The following is a 25343-nucleotide window of genomic DNA, read 5'->3' as shown; positions in this document are numbered from 1 at the left end:
TTGAAAGCAAGAGTTCGCCCGTCATTAGAGAAAAATGGCATATATTAGACTTATTACAAGGGTGTATAGAGTGTTTTCGTTCGCGTGATCAGTAACCTTGTTTTTCCACTTGATAGTTTGCTACACCAACATCATCGCCGCCGTTCCTTTGTTTAGGGACACCAACATGGCCGCCGTGACGTCACATTAAAACACCCTATAAGGAACAATTGCTCAAATTGTCCAGTCAAGTGAAAAGATCACTTCACTCTTTCGTCTGCAACCCGCATTTCAAATACATACGTTGCAGTTTAAAATTGATCTCAGGTCATCTTGTTTCAACTTCAGTTGAAATTGCAAGAAGCAAAGATAAATGAAAATCCAACAGTTATTCGAAAGTATACGTATCTTTGCAAGTAAATCGGTTCTGGAGGTGAGTGGATGAACTTGGTGTAAATAGTATAAAAATTAATGGTATAAATGGTTGTTAAGTCTAAGCACTGATTTTAAATGGTTAGCATTAAGGTTGGGGCTAGGCATACTGTGCATAATAATCCACTCTACTTTTCTATCTCAGAGCTTTTTAAAAGGACAGTGTTCAAAATTAAAGAATCTCTTTCGGAGGGCAGAGGGCAACCATATTGAATTATCTTCAAAGGAATAAAAGAACTGAAACATACATAATGTATCGTTGATTTTTAATTTGCTTAGTTATTTGCTCTATCTTTTGCTTACTTCGAATTCATAATAAAAAAAGTAAATGAAAACAAAACTATTGAAAAGTCAGTAAGTAAGTGTTATTCTATTGAATCATCAAATAATATATTTGGGTTTTTTTTATTTTGCTGAGTCTGTTTGTATTGATAAATCCAAACGTTGTGATTGTTTTGGCACAGTCCCTTTCAAGCTCTACAATTTCAGCAAGTAGCACATTTGGACGAAGGGGCGTTTACTTTTCCATTTTATTAATGTTCAGCCCCTCATAACTGCTTAAGTTCGAACTTCAGTCTTCTTTTTGTTCTTCCCCTTCAGGTGTAGGATAACTGCAGACTTCCTCACAAATAGAGCTGATAAGGAGTATTTTAAGTCTAAATACCCATTTTATAACGGTTAACTTTCAATAACTGTGATTTAGGGTTATTCTGCTGTCCGCGGTCTGCAGTTTGCAAGTGTTAGACACCGCTTCCCTTCAATGCCTGTCGGGCTCATCCACCTTTTCAAATTATTGCCCATTTTCGTATTCTGTATTTGATGTAGCTGTGACTTGTCCACGTATTTGTGGCCTTTTGATTTCTTTACTCTGAGAGATTCCGAAAACCGCTTCATACGGCATTTTGGCAATTGTTCTGTGAATGGTTATGCTTTTCTTACAAGCGGTTTTTCCAAGATAGTGACACCAGTGGTTTGGCGACAAGTTCTTCTCTTTAATTAAACTGCAATTAACGTTATCTTTCTTTGTTCTATTTACCCGTGCCACCACCCAATTTTCTCACAGTGCGAACGTTGTGTTTGCGGCAAAAGTCCGTCATCACTTTACTCACAAATTATTTTCCTTTGTCAGATTAAAACTTTGACCGAAATCGCACCATCCAGAATAGACGTTCTAGTGTTCTAGCAAGGTCTGATGTTTCCTTGTAACTGAGAGAAAATAGCTGCGAATACTATGAGTGATGATTTTCAACATGAAGAGAACCATTTGCACTGACGGTATGCTCCTTACAACAGTTACAGGTTATTTTACGAAAATCGAAAATCGGTTTGTTATTATGACTAGAAATGATGCGTTGTTCCTGGTGTATTTTGCATAGCAACATAAATAAACTTCGTGCAATATTTGACGATTTGTCCTTCAGAATTCAGAGCCCACAGGCACTTCTTGCAAACAATTTTTGCTTTTGTTGCACTGGAGACTCAGAGCATTTCACTCTTCAGATAAATTTAGCCACCCCTTTTAACTTTTTCATAAAATTCTATCGGCGGCCATATAACTGTGGATGAGCTATTAAGTCTCACTTTACGTCATGTGCGTGTAAGTGGCACAGTCCGTTGGTAGTAATGTAAGATCAGCACAAGGGAAGGGTGGGACGGTATGTGGAAGAAGAACGGAAGACAAGAGAAAGATGGAGGAGGAATTTAATTAATCTCTCTTTTTTCATTCTTTTCTTTTTTATCCCCCCTAAAAATGCAGGTCCCATTTTTTCACTACATCCCCCAAAAAGGGAAAACTCTCTTTTGGACAGTTCATAATAACCTAGGTTGAAAAAAATTTGGCTTGGGTTGAAAAAACCAACCTATAGATTAAATTAAAAATAACCTAAACTTAAATTTAACCCGTAACATGCACATACATTTATTTCATTCGAGTTTCCCGTAAACAAGTCAACGTCTCAACCTTGAAATTATTTTTACATGTAATAACAAAACAGTTGGTACGTATACGATAAGCGTACTAACATTATTTGATGTTAACCGCGCAAGCATACGAAAGTACTAACCATGACAATAATTTAAAATGAAATAGTATGTTTCTTGCTTAGTATAACGAGGATGCAATATACTTATTGCTTCTTGCGAGCTTTCAAGTTCTGGTTTCGAAATGTCACTTCTCCAAAATCTTCTATGGCCGTTTTAAAATGCATATGTTCACAATTGAACACCAATTATATTTGGCCTACTAATTTAAGACTCTAAGGACTAATATATAAAACGAATATCTTCAAATCCGCTGTCAAAGCGTCTGATTGATGATCGGTTACATCATTTATATTTCAGTTCTTAACTGAGTATCTTAATTTCTTTCCGTCTCATGAGAATTTTGGTATTCTCGCGGTTGGACTTGAAAGAAGCAAGGAAATTCAATTTATTACCTCCCCTGTCCTAGCCTCCATTCCATGTTCGCTCTATCCAACTAAAAGAACACGAAACTGGCCTTTTGCAATTCCATTAATGCTACTGCTCTATGCAAAGCCGCAGATGCGTTCAGAAACGCTCGACGTATCCAACAATTAAAAGAACACTTAATGACGAACATGAGCAAGTAAAATACAGAGGAGTTGGTGGGGTCTGTTTTCTCAAGCGACAACAAGGCAACAGTCTCAAAATATTGTACTGTTGCTACGTCGGCCCGGAGAAGTCAGCTCATACAACGCATTACGTCTCTTTCTTTCTTGACCAGTTAAGCCAGTTTTGCACTAAGACTAACTTAGTCTCTTTCCGCCAGCTTACGACTGAGATACCTGCACCCAAGGCAGGTCGCCTCCTGTCTTGATTCTCTTGGTACAGAACTTGTTCTGAAACCTGTTGTCCTGGTTTGGCCACCGTTTCTTCCCACTGGGGTCACGCGACGACCCTAATCACGTGGTTTTATCCTCATTCCGTTGAAACGTTCCATATAGGGTTTGGTGTTTTCTCTGAATGCTTTCTGTAGTCCAGCGAGACTTTGTTCTCTGTATATTGCTTCTTTTTTCATATGACTAAGTAGAATAAACGAGCAAATACCTTTTGAAATTTTTACTACATAATTTGAAAGTGTTATGATGCTGAAACGGAGGTCCTAAACCAAGAGCTCTTCATTCTGTGTGTGGTAAAACCGGCAATTTTCATCTAGGGTAACATATCTACGGTAGATGTTTGTAGTTAAGAGTTCTATTGCACAAAGTCCTCTAATATTAACTTCACAACAAACTCGCGACACGAAGTGTACGAATGACAACCTTCCCAGTGACAATTGTGCACGGAGTCAACAAATAACGCTATTAACTTCCATTTAGAGTTTGCTTTTAGTGGTGGGTGTAATTTTACTGGGCTTAGTTTTTCAAAGATCGATTTGGCTAGATATCCTGGATTAGTGAAAAGTTTTCTTTCTGTGTATTTCACGATTGAAAATGTTTCCACAAGATTCTTATCCTTCAATTTTGGGTTAGACTTTTTTTGTTTTCCTTTAGCACAAAATTAGATTGTTGAAGACTTTTTTGATGGACAAAACTCAAACTTGGTTGGTAATGAATCGTGAAATAGTGTTAATCGGCTTTTGAATGCAACTGAACGCTGATTTTTTACGAAAGTGAGACAAAACATTTTTCCCAGTTAGAAATGCCGTTTTATCAATATGAAAGACACAATTTTTCAGGGACAAACTTTGGGCAAACAAGGCAAATTATCTGCTGGAATTTCGACTATGGATATACAGGGGCACCCAACGACCAATTTGTTGTAAAATCTATTATTATACCCCAGTTAATGAAAATAAATGTTATTAAGGCATTTTCAGGTGTTTTTCAGTGTTGCTGGGAAAACATTATCTGTTCCTTTTTCCCAGCAAGACACACAAGAAATTTCCCAGCCAGCTAGATAAAATTGGCTGGTTTCCCAGCCAGCTGATCTAATTTATTTCCCAGCCAGGAATTCCGCGCGCTTTCAAATCCCTCGATCGAAAACGACCGAACGAAACCGGGACAAAACAGGATTTCTCAGCAAGCGCAATCACTCTGACCAGCCGTCGTATGTTTGTGACTACTCTCTGGAAGAGGCAAGGGGTTCTTTTTTTTTTTTTTTTTTTAGTCGTCCTCAGTCTTCAGAGTTTCTACGGCCAGCTCGGGTTGAAATGCTAGAAAAAGTCAGTAATTCCCAGGCAAAACCTCTATCAATAATAAATTTCCCAGCCAGCTCATCGAAACACCTGTATTTTTGCCAGCCAGTAAGATTCCTCTGGGGAACAGATAATGTGAGGAACAGATTCGTTGGGTGCTCCTGGATATACTGGATATAGCCATTGCAAAGAACGAAGGATGTGATCAAATATAACAGTAAATTTGAAATCGCACTTGACGTTTGATTTTACATGTCTCCCTTACCATTTCAGACACGTCCCTGTTTGAGTTCCAATACTTTTCGTTTGGGATGCTTTCTTTTTGCCAGTTTCTCTCTCCAAAGATACTTTCCGTAACCTGTTAAGTTCGGTTAACAATGCCCTACAAAGAAATGTGCACAAATCAGTCTAGTTGTCATCCGGTCAAGACTAGTTTGAAAACATTTGTGTAAGCATTGACAAATCAACTTCGCAGAGAGACCAAAACTTAGGGCAAGAATGTATGGTTCGATACGTAGTCTCTAACAATAATTTATCCCCGTTGATGTTCAGGACAATAAATATTGAATAATTTGGTGGTGTACCAAAGAATCTGTAGCTAACTTTGTTTACACTCCAATCCGAACGCCTTAAAAAATTTGCTTCAACATCCATTCAATTTTGTTGAACACTGTTAACTGCTGGGGTCGGCAAACAGTTTCAACACATCATCCACGTTTGATTCAAAAAAGCTTAATACGCAGGGGTCTGGTATTCAGCCCGTGGTTGTTACTATGGATGCGGACATGGATACGTCATTGAGAGACCGATAACTGCGCACGCGCATACTGTTGATTGTTGAAAGAGGGTGGCACGCCCGACGCTTTAAACCGATTCGAGATTAGCCTGTTCCAGGCTCCCATATGGTAGGGAAAGAGAAAAAAAGTGCGTGCGAAAAATGAGAGGGGGCTTGAGTCGAGGCGCCTCGACCCAAGCCCCCACTCGCTTTTCTCACGCAGTTGTTTTCGTTTTCCCGACTATCTGGGAGCCTGGAACAGGCTAATTCGAAATCGATTCAAGTTTCAATACAGTCGATGCTGTTTGCCCGTGCTCGCAAAATTTGGACTTTGCTCGAATTGCTCGCAAAAATTACACGGGTGCTCGCAAAATTTCTGAAAGTGCTCGCATGCTCGGAATCTCGTTAAAATGTGCTCGAATGCTCGAAATTTCAGTACTCTTTGACCTTCAGAGCTAGTACTAAAGCTTGTCAGCTGATCTGTAGGGCTGTAATTGGTTAGATTCGAGAAGCCTCCAAATAAATAACCCTTCATTGCGTTGAATCTTTTTCAGTCAATCAGCAGGAAACCAGTTGGCCAATAATTGAAACTGAAGACCAAAATGCTTGGGAGACTGAATGTAACGTTATAACTATATAAGCAAAATGCCACACCTTCCATTTTAGCGTCGGGTTAGACAGAGATGAAAACCTTTAGATCGCGGGCTTTGGATCTAGTAGATCTCCCTGAGAGATTTGAGAGCTCTTGTTGTTCTTGAGCGTTCACCCAATGACTCACGTGAAGCTACGTGACGTAATTTGTCATCAAGCAGAGGACAATTGGCTGTAAGCTGCTGGGATTGGTTGAACCGCCTTGGCTTTGCACCTATTGCTCTGTTTTGGAGGTGTCAGCGAGATTATTAGCTATTACTTGGCGCAAATTCCGGCTAGTGGAAAATTTACGAACTACTCGAAGTGCTCGCTGCTCGCCATCTGTATTTTTTTAAAGTGCTCGCTGCTCGCAAGAAAAAATTGATAACTGCTCGAGCTCGCAAAAATAAACACACTGCTCGCATGCTTGCAAATGCTCGCAAAGACCATTCGATACCCCTACTGAGATCCATGCTCAAGAAGCAACAAGGAACTCGACAGAGAGTTAAGACGTCGTTACATCAATTTGTATCCGTAGTTAACTAACTGATGTGTTGACAGCGCTATTTGAGAGGAAATCATAACTACAGTCTACTAGAGCTAACCCAGTAAATATATATGATTTTTTTATAAGTTATACCTTACTGTTGTTTCTAGCGAATCGACCTTCTGTTGAAGAATGCTGTTCTCGGAGTTGCAAGCTTCCACTCTGATGAAACACAAATTTAAGGAAAATTGCTTCTTTAGTTGCAATTGCTGAGCCTTAATTCTATAGATGTATTTTTGAAGTAAGGAGTTTTTGAATCGTGTGTCGAAAATTTCCTTTTCAATTTCAATCGAATTATGACAGTGGTATCGCAAATGTTATTTGTGATTTTTCAATACCGCTGACCGGTTGGCTCAGTTGATTGAGTATCAGAAGGTTGTGGGTGGTCAGACCAACACTCAGGGTTTTTAAATAATTGAGGAGAATGTGATGCCTTTGTAATTACTTCTGCAAATGGTTACACTTTGAAGTCTTCTTGGATAAAGGACTGTAAACCGTAGGACCCGTCTCCCAAACAATTGTCCATAAAATCTGTGGGACGTTATCTGACACTATTCGAAAAGAGTAGGGCATAGCGTTCCCGTTGTTGTTCCTTCACCTGAATGTGGTCGGCTTGGCGTAATATTCTGAATGGACTTCTCAGCGATGACACCACATAGCACAGTAATCAGATTGAAGGGGCCAAGTGCTGGTAAGAGATTGTCTGATTGGCCATATTTTCAACCAATCAGAACTGCTATTTGCAAACCTGTTAGTATAAACTGAACATGCGATCAGCGCCACCTCACTTAATTCGCAGCGTTACCGTTGGTTCGTTGGCTTGTGAACGAACGCCTGTTGATATTTGCCGAAACATGTAGTTTGGTTTGTATAACTAAGAGGCTTCAGAATATAAATTCACTTTCAAATAGGGACAGGCACAACAAAGAAGCCCAGTTTCGTATTGAGCACAGGCAAAATACATTGGGAGCAGGCACAGCACAGTCCTCCCAAGCTTCCCCAGGTTAAAAGCACATAGAAAATGGAAGCCACCAAGATGCAGGTACGACTCCGATCGTTTCAGTCTTGTTTTGCTTTTAGGCGGAACAGCCGAGTAAAATTATTACCATTGTACAATAGTTTGATCGTGTCATTATTCAGTTATGCCATCAAGGTGTGGGAGGACAGCAATCTCGTACCCAGAGTCCTCGGGCTTTTTGGTCAGCGGGTAAGCAACCGGAGAGACTCTGGGATAATGGACTCGAATTTGGAGGAAGATTCAAAACCTAAACTAGTTTCAGTACCCTTTGTTTTTTCTACCTCAAAAATATATAAATCACAAAAATAAAAAAATGACGGGGTTTGAATTATGTCTAATACCGAACGGGAATTTTCCCACGCTGCTAAAAACTGGTTACTGTTGCTGTTGCAAATGTACCGCTGGAAAACATGACATCAGTGTCTTTGGGAGGAAATCCGTGGAAGGTCTTGTCGAAGCCATTCAGAATTACGGAAACATAAAGTTGTTGTAGAAGAGGACATTGTTGTCAATTCCACAAAACGTTTTCGATCGTGTTGCTTGCACGATGGTATTCTGCACGATGGAATGCACGCTGAAACAATAAAACTACACTTACCGAAAGCGTCAGAAGTTTCCTCTTACAGCAAGCCAATGATCATTTCTCCAGTTTCTTTTATACACTCTCAACCCACCATTTCTACTGATTAACTGTTTCTTTTTCTGTTTCCGTTTAAACTCAAGCATGCGCAATAAGACCGGAATCCACGTTTTCTGGAAAATGGAGTCCATTATCCCAGAGTCTCTACTTGCGGTCACCCGCTGACCAAAAAGGCCGGGGACTCTGGGTACGAGATTGGAGGGAGGAGATGCAGCATTTAACATCAAACATCTTGGAAGAATCGATAAATTTAACAAAAAAGATTTGAGGTATGGGTATACGGGTAGTTTTTTTTAAACTATGAGTGATCATGTAAATGAACAAAATGATACATGAATGAATCATACATTAAACTGCGGATATGAAATCAAGTTAAATTACCTTTCTCGCAGTTATAAACGCAATTTGGGCAATTGCGTAGAGAAGCCTGAAAAATTTAGAACATTTCAACCCACAAATGACCAGCTCCCAACGTCAGTAGCTTCATAGCTCAGTTGGTAAGAGCGTCGACCCAGTATCGCGAGGTCACGGGTTTAAGCCCCGTTGAAGTCCTAAGTTTTTTAGGCTTTTCTACGCAATTGCTAATAACTGCGAGGATCGTGGCTCTACTTGATTTCATATCCGCATTTCAATATGAGATTCATTTCATATATCGTTTCGTTCATTGATTCACTTATCACGGGAACATTTTAACTCACAAATGATCAGCTCCCAACATCAGTGGCTTCATAGCTCAGTTGCGTTGGAGTTTTAGTCCTCTCTAAAGTTCAAATGTAGCAATTGCCTTCTCTTTTTTCATTTTCGAATAATTTGAATGTTCTCCATTTTAAGTTTCGCACAATTAAAGTCTATCCTAAAACCAATATGGTTCTTAATATAGACGAACTCTTGTGTCGTTTCGGTTTCCAGGGATTCAAGGAATACTGTTAGTCTTCACAATAAGGCTAAAATATAGCTTGGCAAAATGATAAGCCGCCCCTCCACGTACCAAAATGACAGAGGCCGCAGTACAGTTTTCCAATGACAATAAGAAATGTAAATAAACCTGGCGTATAAAACCAACTACTAACTGAATGCTAAAACTATTGGCATACTGCACTAGCTATCCTCACCTTTGACTCTTAGATGAAAGAGATATGATGTTCACGCACACAAGAAGAACGTTTCAAGAAGTGCTAACATATGTTGAAAATGAAAGCTTAATGAAGACTATGCTGACTGTTTTTTATTATAAATGTGAACGGGTCGTCAACATCCTCAAAATGTATTTATTTATTTATAATATTCCATGGCAGCATTTATAAATCAAGCTGAAGAAAGTTTTGTGATGATGGAGGATATTTTGCGAGAATCCAAACAAAGTGATCAGGTGAATGCAATCCAATTTACAACAGATTTTCTGGTTGCCCTGGGCCGAGCGGCCCGGCCGGGTCAAGTCGCCCGAAGGTTATCTCGCCTGAAACCAGAGCAATTTCGGGTATGCCGCGCGAATTTGTTCGAATTAAATTTTAAATTATCTTTGAGGGACTTGACCAGTTAGCTAATTAAAACACTCTGGCAGGAAACTTCGCTGGTATTTTACGGACCTGAACGTGATGGGAAAAGAGTCAGCTAATAATACGATAAGGAAGAGCAATTATATTTGAAGTGACGTTGGCATGGATATTGTTATTGTCTTGCTGAAATTACGATCTCTACCCGGAAGGCAATGGTCATGCTGCACCTTATCACACCCCAACATTACTGAGAAATACTGTGCCAAAAGAACGAATAAAAAGAGAAACACTAAGAAAAACTTCGCCAGTATTTTACATCGGGACTTCCCTGATAGCAGAGGTGTCTTTTCTTTTAAGTTCGCTGAGCTGACGAATACGGAAAAAAAGAGACATCTGCCATGCGTCGAAACTCACTTTGATCCAATCGCCTTCTACAACCTTAAACGGTTCTCTTAAAATCGCATGCCCCATGATAGGTTTGCTGACTGTGACTTGAGCCCGCTGTATCCCGCGCATTCCTTTACAGTATTTCCGCTGTTGTTAAGTGAGCCCACACAACATGAAGTATCATATTCCTGGATAGTAATCTTCCTTAATTAAGTTAACCACAATTATTGAAAAAGTGTTTTGAAGGTTCATGACCATTGCCTTCCGGGTAGAGAGCTTAATTTCAGCCAGACAATGACAATATCCATGCTAACGTCACTTCAAAGCATCGTATTGTTTACTGACTTTTTTCGCATCACAACACCGGCGAAGTTTACTGCCGGACTGTTTTAATTTGGTAAACCGGTCAAGTCGCCCGAAGTTCATTAAAAGTTAAAACAAACGCGAGCGTCATACGCGACACTGCTCTGGTTTTGGGCGAGATGACCTACGGTAGACTTGACCCAATGGAGCTACCAAGGGCAATTAACCAGAAAATTCTGTTGTATGATTGGACTGCAATCGCCTGGTCATTTTGTTTGGATTCGCGCAAAATATCCTCTACCATCACAAAAATTTCCTTAGCTTAATTTATAATTCTGTTGGAACTTCATAAATAAGTAAAGGACATTGGCCCCTTCATTTGTAAGAAAAATAGTCGGCATATTCTGCAGTTGAGCTTTCATTTTCAATATATCTTAGCACTTCTTGAAACGTTCTTCTTGCGTGCGTGAGGATCATATCTCTTCCATGTAAGAGATGAGGATACCTAGTACAGTATGCCAATCGTTTCAGCATTCAGTAAGTACTTAATTTTATACGCCAGGTTCATTTACATTTCTTATTGTCATTGGGAAATAGAGCGTTTTCACATGACGTCACAGCAGCCATGTTGGTGTTCCAAAACAAAGAACACGGCGGACACATTGCTTTACCAAACTAACCCTCCGGGGATTGAACTCTATTTTTATGCAAATAGTTTCTTTTGTTTCATCAAATTCGCATCCATTTGAGTCACGTGAACGAAAACGCTCTAGCCTCTGTCATTATATAGAGGTTTTGGTACGTGAAAGGGCAGTTTATCATTTTGCCAAGCTATATTTTAGATTCATTATGAAGACTAGATGCTAACAGTATTCCTCGAATCCATGGAAACCGAAATTACACAATAGTTCGTTTATATTAAGAACTATATTGATTTTGGGTTACATTTTGATTATGCGAAACAAAGGATGGAGAACAACTGAACCAATTATTCGAAAATGAAAAAAAAAAAAAAACAATTGCTAGACTTGAACTTAAGAGAGGACTAAAACTCCAACGCAGTTAGTTCGTCCCCTTGGGCTACCAAGCATGTCAAATAATTATTTTACTCTGTTCAGCCTAAAACACAACAAGACTGAAACGATTGGAGTCGTGCCTACATTGGGGTAGCCACCATTTTTGACGGATGTGCTTTTAAATCGGGGAGCCTCTGAATGAATGTGTGCTGTGCCTGTTTTCACTGAGAGCAGGGATGGCGCAGTGGTGACAGCACTCGTCTCCCACCAATGTGGCCCAGGGGCCCGTTTCTCAAAAGTCCCGATAACTTTTCGGGCCCGAAAAGCCATTTGAAAAACTGCCAACCGCTTGTTTTGGAAAGCCGATCTTTTAGCATGTTTTCAAGGTAACAAAAAGGAAAATGACTGTGAAGTTTGACGACTTAAATCCTCTCCATTCTTGAGTTACAAAGGGAATTTTGACACCCGAAAATGGCCCGTAAAGTTTCGGGACTTTCGAGAAACGGGCCCCAGGTTCGGTTCCCGGACCAGACGCCATAAGTGGGTTGAGTTTGTGTTGGTTCCCTACTCTGCTCCGAGGGTTTTTCTCCGGGTCCTCCGGTTTTCCTCCCTCAGAAGAAACCAACATGCAGTTGATTCGAGTTGGCTGTAAGCTGTGCTCCAAGGTCACTATGCTTTCGGTTCGACCTAACTTGTTTAGCTGCGTCGTTCTGTAATTGCGACGGCGATAAGCGAGGCAACTATTATTATTATTATCATTATCATTATCATTATCATTATCATTATCATTATCATTATCATTATCATTATCATTATCATTATCATTATTATTATTATTATTGTTATTAATAAGTTTTGCATGTACCGGCCAATACGACACTGGGCCACGGCCTGCCCCTATTTGAAATTGAATTTGGATTCCTAGTGCCGCTTTATAGGTCTGGCTTGGCCCAAAGCCAATTGGAACCATTTCGCATAAAGAAATGAATTTGTGAAAATGTGCAGAGTCATCTGACCTCACCTTTTCTCCAAGCCTTCGACATATTCTTTCTTTTTTCGCCGACTTTCTTGAGCAGAGAGCTTGAAATAAAAGATTAAGCGTTAAGATGATATTCTACCGGGTTAAGGGCTACTGAACGTAACTGTTGAATGGTGTGAGCGAGTAATCCACAAATCACAATTTATTTAAACTTTTAAAAAAAATTCATAAAAAAAAAATTAAAATAGTCTCAGTTTGAGACGAAACGCGTCGGAAATAAACGATAAGTATACAACTACAAGCAATCTTCCTTTCTGCCGCCCACTAGCCCTTGTTAAGAAAATTGAATTGGTGTGATCGACTTAACCACAAATCGAGATTGATTTAGATTAAACCCATGATTAGAAATGAAATAAGTGACAAACTAAGTAGTTAACTGGCAAAATGTTTGTTATTCTCGCTAGTGGTGAAGAAAAATAACATTTAAGGTTGAGTGCAATATTCGCTAACCTTATTTTTGATTTTTCGACGAATTCTTTTAAGAGCTCTTTCCTCAGCCTAAAAAAAAGAAATTGAAGACTGATGTTAGCTAACACAATCTTTTATATTTTTTTTTCTCGAAGAACCGGTGTAAGGGGTTAATACAAACGAATCTTTAAGTCCACAAAACAGCCGTCATAAGAGTTCCAAGACGCCAGTTTTGAAAAATGGACAAAGATAAAATCAGTCACTCATTCAGGCTCGATTACCTTGGTCAGCGGTACCCTGCTGGGCAATGGCAGCCCTTCTGAAGCAAACGTTTCCTTTTCCTCGTCAGTCAACTTAACGCGTCCTTCACTATCCGTCTTGAAAATGAAAACATTGCCCCCCTGTAAAAATAGGTTAAAATGATTAGGATTACTGCACCAAACATGGCATAACCGATATTGCAAGATGAAGATCTCAACTTTTAAATCAAGTTAAAGGAAATCTGAGCAATGAAACTCATTATTTTTGTATCAGTTACTATCTAGGGGTTATATTGCAATGAAATCTTTATCCGAAAAGGTCAACAGAATGCATATTGATGGGGTAATTAAATGACGAGCGTCAGTGAAAAAAAAGAGAGATCTTCATTAATCTAACAAAAACAAAATTACCAGAAATAACACACAAACAGCGGTGTAATTCTTTCACTTGACGTTTCGTATGCTTCTGCATACATCTTCAGAAGTGACGGTTAATACAAAATTGGAGTTTCAATATACAGGATCACTACCTTATGGGAGGTTTTCACGTGACGTCATAGCCGCCATATTGGTGGACGAAAGCAAAAGTCTTGTTCGTCGTACATTTCTCGTTTGTTATTGGTGTCTCTAGAGGTTGGTTGAAAACGTCCTATTAACTATTAACTAAACTATTGCTGCTTTAAGCTTGATGTAGTCTTTTCTGTTAGGTAGATATTACTGTGTGTTTTTTTGTGTTGTGTGATGTCCAATTTCTGTGTTTTCCGACCTTATTATTGTAATTTATTTTATGCAACTTCAATTGGCTTCCTAGCTCTTGAACTTTCTATTTATATTAGGAAGAAAATACCCAGTATAGCAATCCCAGTCTAAAAATGGGTAATATTTCATCGTATTATTATTATTATTATTATTATTATTATTATTATTATTATTATTTGTTTATTTTTATTTTTATTTTATTTTATTTTTTACTGGGTTGCTAGTACGGCAATCCCAGTCGGAAAATGTGTAATATTTTTCTGTTTTTTTATTATTTTTATTTTTTCCGTGTCGGTAAAGGTCTTGCCTGTCACTCCCCTGCTAAGTGGTGTCTTTGTGCATAGTCTTCTGTGCGTATTTTGTTAGGTTTGAGGGGGCTAGGGTAATGCGTAGATTTCTCTGGTGAACATTTAATTAACCTACAATGGCGTCAAAAGTCATTGTAACGCGAATGGCGTTTTAGTGGATCCTCAAACAAAATATACCTTTATGGAGCTCAAGAATGGAACTTCAATTGGATGAACAAGACAGGCGGTGAAAAATAAATATCTGGAATCTTTACAGCGACGAGTAATGGTCTTCGACAACAATTTCATTTTTCGTCGTTGGATATCAAGTGAGCTTTCTTTGTAATATTTTACTAACTTGGTATTATATAAAACACTGAAATCAAATGGCAATTTTTTTTATGGATTTAACAAAACATTGAAGGAATCGAACGCCTTGAATGAATCACAGTGTTTACTGAAGTCGCATCTTAGTTGTGTGGCAATTTATACTCAACTCTGCAAAGGTAAAAAAAAATTGGAAATGTGACATTGAAGAATTATTTGAATGAAAACTTGTTGTCTCTTTTGTGCTTCATTATTTACGGTAAAGGTTCTTTCGAAAGGAATTTGATGTGAACTGTCAGAAACTCATTTCATTGCATATGCTTTGTGACACGGATTGTGTGTCTTGTTTGCACGCACGCAATTGAAATAGGAAGGGTTTTTTGCCTCTAATACCAAATATGTTGTTTGTTTCAATAAATTTTTCGCCGGAAAAGGTTTTGTGATATTTCCAGCCTTTGTGACTTTTAATACCATGTTGTGTAATTTTCCAGCTTAACAAATTTGCATGCCTGGGTTGAAATGTGATACGGGAGGATATTTGTGGTAGTGCTCTGTAAGCAGCGCGTACATAAGTCACGAAAATAGACAGGTCTGTTGGAAGTGTGATTGAGTTTCAACAAAATGATCCCCAAAATCATCAAAATTTTGTGACGCTGATGAATAATAAAGTAGCTCCTATTTCCAAAACGCTGGAATTACCTGGTGATAAATAACCTCGTCTTGGAGAGCAAATTTTTGACTTTGCAGAAACTATGGTCAACTTCAAGAGTTGGGCGGTTGTGATCTTTGTGTTGAATTCGCACATTTCTTGTCAAACTTTATAACCCTTGAAAGAAAAAGAAACCTAACAAAAACAAAAACTTTGTATCTTGCCATCATTTGACACAGGTGCTTCACTGTTTCGCGAGTAAACACCCCGCGGTAACTTGATCACGGCGCCAGCTGAATTCGATGTCACTTTCGATTTTGCGATTTACTTGTGCAGCCAAAAGAACAATAACAATAACAAAATTGAACTTAGCAAAAATCTCCCAAAATGTTTGTCGCTGATGGTAACTTTGTATATTCGCGGTTCAAAATTAATGTTGTTTTCATGTCATAAATTTTGTTGCTAATGGCAAAATATTCTATTCTCGATCGACCGTCCTGAAAACCTCCTTCTGCTCTTCCTAAAATCTGTGTTTCAAGATTTATTTACTTTTGCATCAATAATTTCTAAAGATGACAGGAATTTTTTCTTTCTGACAAATGATTAATAGGCTGGTAGCCAGACTTTAAACAACAGAAAAAGATCTGTTTTGTCGTATGAACGTGAGAGCCAAAGGGCCTCTGCTGGTACGACTTCTGGATGACCCCTTAAATGGTCTTAATGACCCCCGACTTGAAAAAATTGCCTGGAACTCTGCAGTTCAATATCACCCAACTCCGTCCCTTCTGTTTTTGAGTTACACGTACCACAGGTGACCCAGTGTACGCTCATGGAGCGTCTAGTCTTTAATTGTACAATTTATTCTTTGTCCTAAGGGTAGAATAAGGTGGTTTCTGTCATGTTGACACTTTTCGATGAGGCCAGTGACTAAATAATACTTTCCCCAGTACTCCCTCTAACTATCATTTGCTTCCCCACCTTCTCGTCCCTTCGCTCTTCGCCACCATGCACATGTGAAACTGAACTTTGCTCTGCGCTGATTTCAATATCACTGAGGTCCGTTGCGTCTCGGTCATCAAGCAAATCTTCATCTGGGCAAGTTGTGACGTCGCTGTAATTCTATGAGATCAATTAAGAAAGCAAAACTTCAGACCTCGGAATGTGTGTTTTGAGATTAATTCCTCCTCTCCACGACCACCAGCTTCATCATATCTTTCCTTTCAAAATCAGTAACTAGAGCAAACAGTCCGAAGTTATCGTTTAAAACAAGTTACTTGGATCCTGTTTTCTTTTTATGTTTCTATGGTTAGAAGAAACCTATCTTTTTTCAATTTCGATTTCTCTGTAGAAAACTGAGATTGGCTCAATTGTTGTTTGGTCATTTGAAACCAGAACTTCCAACCAAAAGTGATTTAGCTGCATATCATTGACAAAGCCAGTTTTTTTTTGTTTTTGACAGAGAATGTTAGGTTCGCGAACAAAATATCTGGTTGGTGTACAAACAGTGAGAATTAACAAATCGAAAGTGGTTCAGCGTTGTCTGTACTCTTATCGACAACGATATTCGTCATCAGTGGTCAAAAGGTTTTGGACTCACGAGGCGCAGCCGAGTGAGTCCACGCCAAAGAAGTGAGTCAACGCCAAAGAAAGTTTTTTCCAGAGCGTGACCAAAATCATGGCACAAAGAAAGTGCAAGCGTTGACTATAACTTTCTCGCAATATGATTGGTTTATTTCCCAAAATGGGCGTTTCTGATTGGCTATTACATTGCGTGACAAATTGACGCGAGCGGCTTGTCGAGACTTTTATCGACAACGGCAAATTAGCCAATCAGATTGCGAGATTACAAGCAATTGTGGTAAAATTGAATATTGATGATTTCTCTCGCTGATTTGCATTTTGCCGAATCATTGCTTTGTCCTCGTGGGCGAAAATAGACACGCATAGCGCACATAATGGTAGTGAGAGTCGTTTGTGTGTCATGTCTCGAACTCATCACTCATTGCCATGTTGCGTATCATAACAACAGGTGTGCCCTTTTCGATTACCATAGCCTATAAAGAAAACAACTTCACTTTGTTTTATGTTCTTTCTGGATAAAGCAAAGGAATCAAAGGAGCTGGCTCTGATGTAGTATAATGTTACTAGGTTGTTAAATTAAGCCCTCTGTATTGGTCTCTGGGCCAAGGAGCATGCTTTCCGCACAGCTCCAACCGACTTCTATATATCACTCATGACACAAAAATACAAAATCAGTACGTGACAAAATGATTGCGTGATGCTTAGTTCGTTTGCGTATTAACAATAGGTGGCACCGTCCTTAAGACACAGAAAAACAAGAGAAGTGCGTCAGCTTCTTACAGAGAGCCACAAGCCAAAAGAAGTGGCTTTAATGTGGAAACCCTGCACTTGCGTACCTCGGAACTCATAACCAAGAGAAAATAAAGAGGGAAGGGAGGGCATCCCCCATAAATGACCTTTTCAATAGGTAATATGTCTCAAGTTATTTTTAGATCGACTCCAACGCTGTACAGATCCCAAGGGGATTAGGAAATAGCCAATCATATGGCAGGAATGTGTTCTCTGAGAGTGGGCTATCCACGCGGAACACATGAGGGACCTGTGCAGCGTGGTTTCGATCTAAAAATAACTTGAGACATATTACCTAGGGAAAAGGGAAGGTATGGGGGATTCCCTCTTTTCCCCCTTTTCCCCCTTTATTTTCTCTTGTCATAACTTATCTCCATAAACGCTGATTTAATGGCCATTTCCTCAGACAAGAAATCCCACGCGTACATGACAGGACACAAAACAAAGCACTTTCACTTAAAGGGAACCTCCACTTCAACAAAAAAGATTATTCAGTCTAAGGTATTTTCAAAGAAACTGTTTGCATCCGAATTAAATAGGTTTTAGAATCGCCTATTTTTGTTTTCAAATTTCGTGGGGGCTGCCATCTTGAATAATCCTGACGTGTTACGGTTGACCTATTGCACATGTTATTAGACAAAAACTCTTGTTTCAGAACAGTAGGGCAACCGTAACACGTCACAATCATTCAAGATGGTTGCGCCCGCGAAATTTGAAAGTGAAAATAAGAGATTTCAAAATTCACTTTTCTTTTCTTCAAACAATGAACAAACCACAACGTGTTCCTTTTGTTATTAACTATGATCCAGCTTCACTCTCCATTTCATCCATCAATCGCAAATTAAACACTTTTTCATTTGAACCTCCTCTCATCTTCCCCAAAATGTCTTCAAATCCGTACCTATTGTTGCAACAGCTGTTTTGCATGCGCCTACATATTTAGTGGACAGAAGAGTTAGACATTCCACTCTACACGTGAAATCAGGTCTACAATTCACCACATCGACTGCAACTCTAAAAGCTTTATTTACATGTTCCAGTGCAAACGCCGCAATAAATTATACATCGGTGAAGCTATGATCCTCGCAGTTATAAACGCAATTTTGCAATTGCGTAAAGAAGCCGGAAAATTTCAGGACTTCAACGGGGTTTGAACCCGTGACCGATACACCACATTTTTGCTGTACCATATTGCAAACATTTTTTTAGTTCAATTTGTAACGTCCGTTATTGTAACACCCTTGAAAGGCAGTGACTTTTGTTTGATCAGCCTTTCATTTCTCATATGTTAAAGAAGGCCGACAAAAACCGGCGTGCATGTCGTAGGAAGGTTGGAAAATTAACCATCTAAAGCAAGTTCTTTTGGTTTTTTCAACCGGCAAACCAACAGATCCGCTGGTAATCTAGTACTGCCGCGCATATCAAATTACCTTGTTCAGTAGCGAGGAGATCTTGAACAGAAGATTCATGTCCTGTGTTCGGTCTTTCCGACTTGAGCATTTGTCGTTGATCATTTGACAATCGCTGGAAGAATTTACATTCTATAAAGACAGAACGTAATTGATGTAAGTGGCAATTCACGATAAAAATAAGCGAGCGGTTCTTGCTTATTTTTATCGTTGAAAGCCAAGAAATAAAACAAATATAAAAGATATGGTGAATATGTGATGACCATCTGCAAAGACCTGCGACTTGAAGCCGAGCCTACAAACAAAGTTCCTTCTGAGACGCTTAAGTTTGGCATCGCTGTTTTTTTGTCAACGTCTTATAGTTTCGATGGACATAAATTTCAGGTGGAAACTTCTGCTCTTTTTATTTCTACAGCTAAAGTTATTAGACTCACTTTGATGACAGTTTAACCTCATTGGAGTACTTTCTGAACTCCTGTATTGCTGTATTTATTTCTTAGCCTATCTTATCCTCACCTGGAGAGAATGATTTCCAGTTATCCCCACGTAGGCCTGATTAAAAGCATCCATTGCAGAACGAATGTCGAGTTATTAAAAGCTACAAAAGTAAACATATCAGTAAAATTAAAATTCCGCCCACGTGAAGAAAAGAAACACTGAGATAATTGTAAAATATTAAAAATGCTCTGCATGCATGAGATAAACTCCGAATTCTTAAGCGTTTATCCATTTAAAACATTGTTAAAAGACACCACTGTTCATTGGACAAATTTTAATCGACGAGAGCTAAACAACAAACTAAGATATTCTAACAACGTGTTGTCTTAATTTTTTATTTGAATAAAGATTGTTCAATTTAACTTTGAATAACAAGAAATTTTTAGAGGGGTGCTATTAATTATTAGTTTCCAAAAACATCAAACATTCGCACCAGACCTGTTTAACCTTAAGTAATCTTTAAACCTGTTGCTCTGGATTTTATTTTTCTACAAAGATGAATTGTCTATAATTCATGTCTTCAATCATTATTTTTCCGTGCTTTTGCGAGCACGCTTTTTTTATGTGTCAAGCAAATATTAAAATTGCGAGGCTTTTTTGCATTGAGCGACTCGAACGGCCCACTCAAGACCCCTTATACATGCACTATTTACGCAATTTTAATTGCGTATTAAATACTTTATATAGGTCAAGCTGTTACTCAAATACTGTAAAACAGCAAGAACTTAGCAAAAATGGTAAGAAGGAAAGAGGCTTGTCTGAAAAACTTCCGCCTTCAAGAAGATACTTCCTTTTTTTACGTCACCTATCTCTCCGTATACCAGAGAGCGATGACCAATAAATCAACTTTAAGTTAGTACTATTTTTGAATACTAGAAACGTATTCTGGTTTTACTGAAAATAACTCTCGGTTCGTAAAGGTTTTTACTTCTTCCCTACGGTTTAATTGCAGTTTTGCCCAAGCCTCAAGCGAAAACACACCTCTAACCAATTCCACTCGGAGCGTCTTCAACTAGCCACGTATTAGTATCAGTATTAAGTCTCTACATTTTTACTTACCGTTAGCTGAAGTTAACTTGTTCTTAAAACCTTGTTTTGTCCCTTGTTCTTCTCTGGATAAAGATTTGCGTGCCTTCGGACAATGATACCTGTTAACAAATGACTAACAAAGTTATTCGTGAATACTTTTGACGTCAATCACTTTTAAAAGCTTTCTTTAAGGATAAAATGACAATTTGGGAGTTTGAGCAACGGTTACGACAACAACAACGTCACAAGGCAACAATATCATTGGTTGAAAAAGCAAATATAATGGCGTGCTTCACGCACGTGCAGCACACATACTCTCAAAACTCAAAACTCTCAAAACAACAACGTGAAATCACCACATTTTAGCAGGTTTGGGTGAGAACTCGACCCGCATACAAAACAACAAACCACTTATTTTCTACCTTTGCTTAAAACCGTTTACGTCCACCCAGTTACTAGTACAAGATAGTTCGCCCGTATTGCTCGACGTCAACAAGATGGAATAATCAGGAAATGCTTACGATAGCCCTTATCCGCTATATTTTTGGAATGACATTTCCGTTGACATTGCATTTGACATTGGTTGTCCTTCGGCTTACTCCTAAATGAGTAATAAAAGATAATGAAAGAAGCTCAAATTGTCGGTCCTCGAGGAGGAATTCACTTAGATCGGATTTCTGGCTTTCGTTGCCAGAAAGACACCACTTCAGTAACGGAAAAGGTCCGAAAAGAATCTACGTATGCGCTGTGTGTTATTGCGACAAAGCTCTAATGAGGCAAAGAGTGTTCATTTTTTTCCCAACACGCCATCATTTTTTAACGGCATACTATTCTCTCATTCTCTTTGTGCTATGCTATACTATAAATTTTTGAAACGAAACTGTCTTTGTCCCACAAAAAAGCATTCAGTCTCAGCTGTTAGTCGTGGACACAAAGGAAGTTTAAGTATAAGCGGAATATTGTAGTCAGTGCCTGAGCTACAGAAATCATTTCTGTACAGAAACATGAGCTACAGAAGTCACTTCTCTTTCATTGATGAAAGAGAGTGGTTCTCTTTAATAAATACAACACACCAATCGCGTCTTTACGATTTAGGTTAATTGCATGCTTCCTATGCTAACGAGACGTTTCGTGAGCCTATGTAATAATTAAAACGCCCCCATTGGAGGTTTTCACGTGACGTCATCGCCGCCATGTTGGTGGGCGAAAGCAAAGGATCTCTCATAAGCTGCTTTTGTTCGTCCACCAGAAGTCCTACATTTCTCTATTGTTATTGGTGTCTCTAGAGGTTGGTTGAAAATGTCCTATAACTCTTGCTACAGTTAACTCAAGCACAGCTTTTGTTTCACCTAAACGACTGCCTCGTCACTCTTTGCTTTCTTTGAGTCGCCTAAAATAGAGAGCACAATCCTGGAAATTTTAAAGAAAACCTTATGTTAACCTACATCACCAACTCGGGAATCACCTTATTTTAAAGTTTTGCTAGTGAAGCAACACAAAACGAGCATTTCTGAAAACCAGCGATCCTTCTACCAAATTGGAACGAACCCAATCATATGAGTCATTTAAATATTGAACAGATTCGTTAATCTCACACCTGTAGCTCGTAACTTAACCAGTGTTTCTCGTGATCTAAACTTTTACACTCAAACCTGAATACATTCTTACTCAAGGCTCGAAATTGAAGCCACCTACCTTAGAATTGAATCAGTCAGATCAACACAACTACAACTACAAAAAAACTGAGGAAAAAAAGGCTGCCTTCGGAATAACATCAACATAAGGCCGACAGCGTTGATAATCATTTCAGGCAAGGACAATAAACGTAGGCCACGTTTTACATTTTGTCCCCAACACTAAATTTTAGGTGACATTAATGGAAACCCACGCATTGTTCAGAAAGAGAGAGAGAGAGAGAGCAAGAGGATATATGATTATTATTTGTTCATAATTTTTGTCTGCGAGGTGGAAAGACAGTTACCTCTTAAATAAACTGACGTTTACTAGTTTGTCATTACTCAAAAATGCTCACGGTAAAGAAAATAGCTAGCTTACACGCACCAGACTAAATTAGTGAAACACAAGGAAGGTTTCTCTGTCAATCCTTAATTCTGCCGCAGGCGACTGAGCCCACAATTACATTTTAAGAGGAATTTGACATTTTTCTTACATGTATTTAAATAATTCGGATAAAAATGACTTCAAAAAATAGCTTCCCTAAATGATTCATTTCGTGATTAATTGCTGGCAGAGTGCCATATACTAGAGACACAGTAAAAAGAAACACCATTCAGACAGGCAGTTAGAACTTGACCCTGCGAGGACCACCTGACAACTTAAAAATATATATATCACTTGGCAACTATGTCATTATTACCCCATGGCATAGCTTTGGTAAATGTCAATGCAAATCATTTGCAATGCAATTACTTTCGTTCTTTGTATGAGGTGCCACGTAAGACTCACGTAAAATGATCTAGAACATACCTCAACAAATTGAAGCGCACACGATGGCATATTCTCCACTGAATTAACACTTTTCAAATCAAATTAAATATTTCCAGGCTAAGGCTGGAACTGAAGAACATTTTTTTAAACATATTTTTCTGTGACTTTGAAATAACAACATTAATGAAAAATAGTGCAAGCTACACATTTTCGGACAAGATACGACAGCTGATTATGATTACAAATTGCACTGACATGAACGACGAATATTTATCATGCAAACTGCTTGAATTCTATCTTAATAAAACTGCAATCTCGGCAGTGTCAACTGATAACTTAAGATGGAGATGAATCTCCACGTAACTCGCACATTGAATTAATAAAATACCAAGAATTCTTGTTTTTTAAGGTATTGTTCATTTTTGTCGAGTTTCTTGAGAACCGCTACTGGTTTATTTAAACAGCTGTTTTAAATGAAAGCGAAGTTTAAGAAAACAAGGAACAAGCTTAACAATTTGCATTTTCAATTTTCAACCAACCGTCCCGATGATATTATCGCACGATAATATTACTCAGTAATAATACACGTAAGTTCACGCGAGATTACGCGCGCGTTTTAGACAAGTCAAGTTTTTTCTCCAGCTCTGTCGTTCTTTTGAGTTTTAAATATCACTCAGTTCCCCTTTTCTATGACAAGCAAGTAAGCGTCTTATTTTTAGAATATTTTTGTAAAGAAAAGAACCAAAATTCTATGGCCTAGAGGACTAAGGGCTATGTTATCGCGAAATGTGAAATTTTTCTGAATTTAAACGAAATGTTACACGCACTGCATACAAATTAATCCTCAAAACCTAACATTGAAGAGCCCTAAGCAAACTGTTTCTGTGTTTAATTATCTCTCCAAAGCCTGAGTCTCATTGTGAGGGATCGCTCGTCTTGTTTAGACGGTGGAAACTGAGTAATTGCTCCATTAACTTCCAACTCAAGGACTCTATGAATTCTAGCATGTGATAGCAAAGGACAGTGAACTCGGAAGACAGCATCTTAAATTAAGCGGATACACGTGTGGAGAAAATACATGCGTAAACTAAAACGCATCGCAAGGCCAAGTTCATGTTGGAAGTACAGTGGGTAATTAAATCCAATTTCGTGCGACATAAAATAAGCGATCAATTTTCCCACATCCTGCCCAAAAATAAGGATCGGAATATGGCTCTAAAAATATCTCTTTTACAAACCTGTTTTCGCTGCAAACGTTGCGCTGGTGTAATTACTGCCTTGTGTTACGTTAAGACTTCTTTGAAGTTAACACGTCGATAAACATTCGATATAAGGAATAAAATCAAAATTTCAAAGTTCCCCTCTTGTTATGCAAATAGCGTCGATTAAAAATTCAGGCCACCCGTGCCTGACCAGCCAAAAAAACAATAAAAAATCAGGCAATAGGAAGGGGATATGGTTATTTATTCAAACCTGGTGTATTGTGCCAATTTCACGCCACAGCAAACACGTTGTTAACTTGGTCAGTCTTCCGATCTGACACGTGGCATCGCACACAAACACGCATCTTGGCGTCATGGTAAACGTGGCGTTATTAAGATTTAATTCTTGAAAAATAAAATTTCTATCTCGATTGAAAATAAAAGAAAATTACTTCGAATATAAGTCGGCGTTTTTATCGATTTGACTGATTTCTCTGGTATTTTTTTTCTCGACTATAAAAACCAGTTTGTTTTTCTTTCTTCGCTTCGATGGGAACAGCCGTTGCGTGGTGACTTATTGTCACTCGAAAAACGCTTTTGCTATCGACAGGGAAGAGAAGGTGTTCGTTGAAGTATTGTATAGTTTTCAATCCCTCTGAAACAATAAAAGAGTCCTAAAGAAAACACTGAAAACGTCAGTACAAAGATAACGTCGATCTAATCACGAGCGTAAAAATTGAATAAAGACAACAGAATTCGAGAAGCTTAGTCATTGACTTTTATCTTCAACAAATTATACTTTTTTTGCTTCGTTTAGTAATTATAAGCAATGGAAAATATTAATAGATTATAGGGGTGGCAGAGTATATTTTCTGACGGAAGGGAGAGTGGGCTAAACACAAGTGCCGGAGGCGAAAGACTATTATAGGATGATCTAGAAATCCCCCTCCAGAAAAATTAAAACAATTAACTGGCTTTTTGTTTTCCTCACTTACTTTTCTTTCATGTTCCCTTATTTTTCTTCTTTGTTATTTTCATGCCAAATAAATTCAGATATTAATTTGTGCTTTAAAAAGCAGAATTAAGGACGGTGCCTTCTATTGTTATTGCGCATAGGTTCTGCGCAGCTCGAGATACTCTGGTTTCCTTTTGGGTATGCTTACTAATTCAGGGATAATATTGCGCGGCTTAAAACTATCCGGAAAAAGTAGATCTTAGTAAATACTCTTGGTATCCAAAAAGAAAATGGGGGGTAACCGTGCAATTTTGATTAATAATT

At 38.5% G+C, this 25343-nt stretch overlaps 1 protein-coding gene across 3 annotated transcripts; it reads right to left on the bottom strand.

Annotated features, from left to right (window-relative positions):
- Positions 1-2095: 2095 nt before the first annotated feature.
- LOC138009011 (uncharacterized) lies at positions 2096-25099 on the bottom strand. Of its 3 annotated transcripts, none has more exons than XM_068856308.1 (11): positions 25060-25099; positions 20445-20533; positions 19404-19485; positions 18909-19019; positions 16087-16227; positions 13108-13227; positions 12869-12916; positions 12401-12459; positions 6613-6681; positions 4833-4949; positions 2096-3452 (listed from the first exon to the last, which is right to left on the bottom strand). In XM_068856308.1, exons 3-11 carry the CDS (start codon positions 19455-19457, stop codon positions 3329-3331), a joined length of 843 nt encoding a protein of 280 aa, XP_068712409.1. In that variant the 5' UTR covers positions 19458-19485; positions 20445-20533; positions 25060-25099; the 3' UTR covers positions 2096-3328. The 3 variants fall into 3 exon arrangements, with proteins under 3 accessions (XP_068712409.1, XP_068712408.1, XP_068712410.1); XM_068856307.1 differs by lacking the exon at positions 25060-25099 and adding an exon at positions 24101-24254; XM_068856309.1 differs by lacking the exon at positions 25060-25099 and adding an exon at positions 22110-22133.
- Between the last annotated feature and the right edge of the window lie 244 nt (positions 25100-25343).

The sequence above is a fragment of the Montipora foliosa genome, chromosome 6, assembly GCF_036669935.1.
Source record: "Montipora foliosa isolate CH-2021 chromosome 6, ASM3666993v2, whole genome shotgun sequence".
Classification (NCBI taxonomy): Eukaryota; Metazoa; Cnidaria; class Anthozoa; order Scleractinia; family Acroporidae; genus Montipora; species Montipora foliosa.
This window is presented reverse-complemented; position numbering and strand designations above follow the sequence as displayed.

Bases quoted from the DNA above. Each gene is read 5' to 3' on its own strand.
- LOC138009011 (XM_068856308.1), bottom strand. From the start codon at position 19,457: ATGGATGCTTTTAATCAGGCCTACGTGGGGATAACTGGAAATCATTCT. The intron at 13,228-16,086 runs GTGGGGAAGCAA...CTATTTTTACAG, and splicing joins AAGAGCGAAGGGACGAGAAG to GGGGGCAATGTTTTCATTTT. The intron at 12,460-12,868 runs GTTAGCGAATAT...TTTTATTTCAAG, and splicing joins GTCGAAAAATCAAAAATAAG to CTCTCTGCTCAAGAAAGTCG.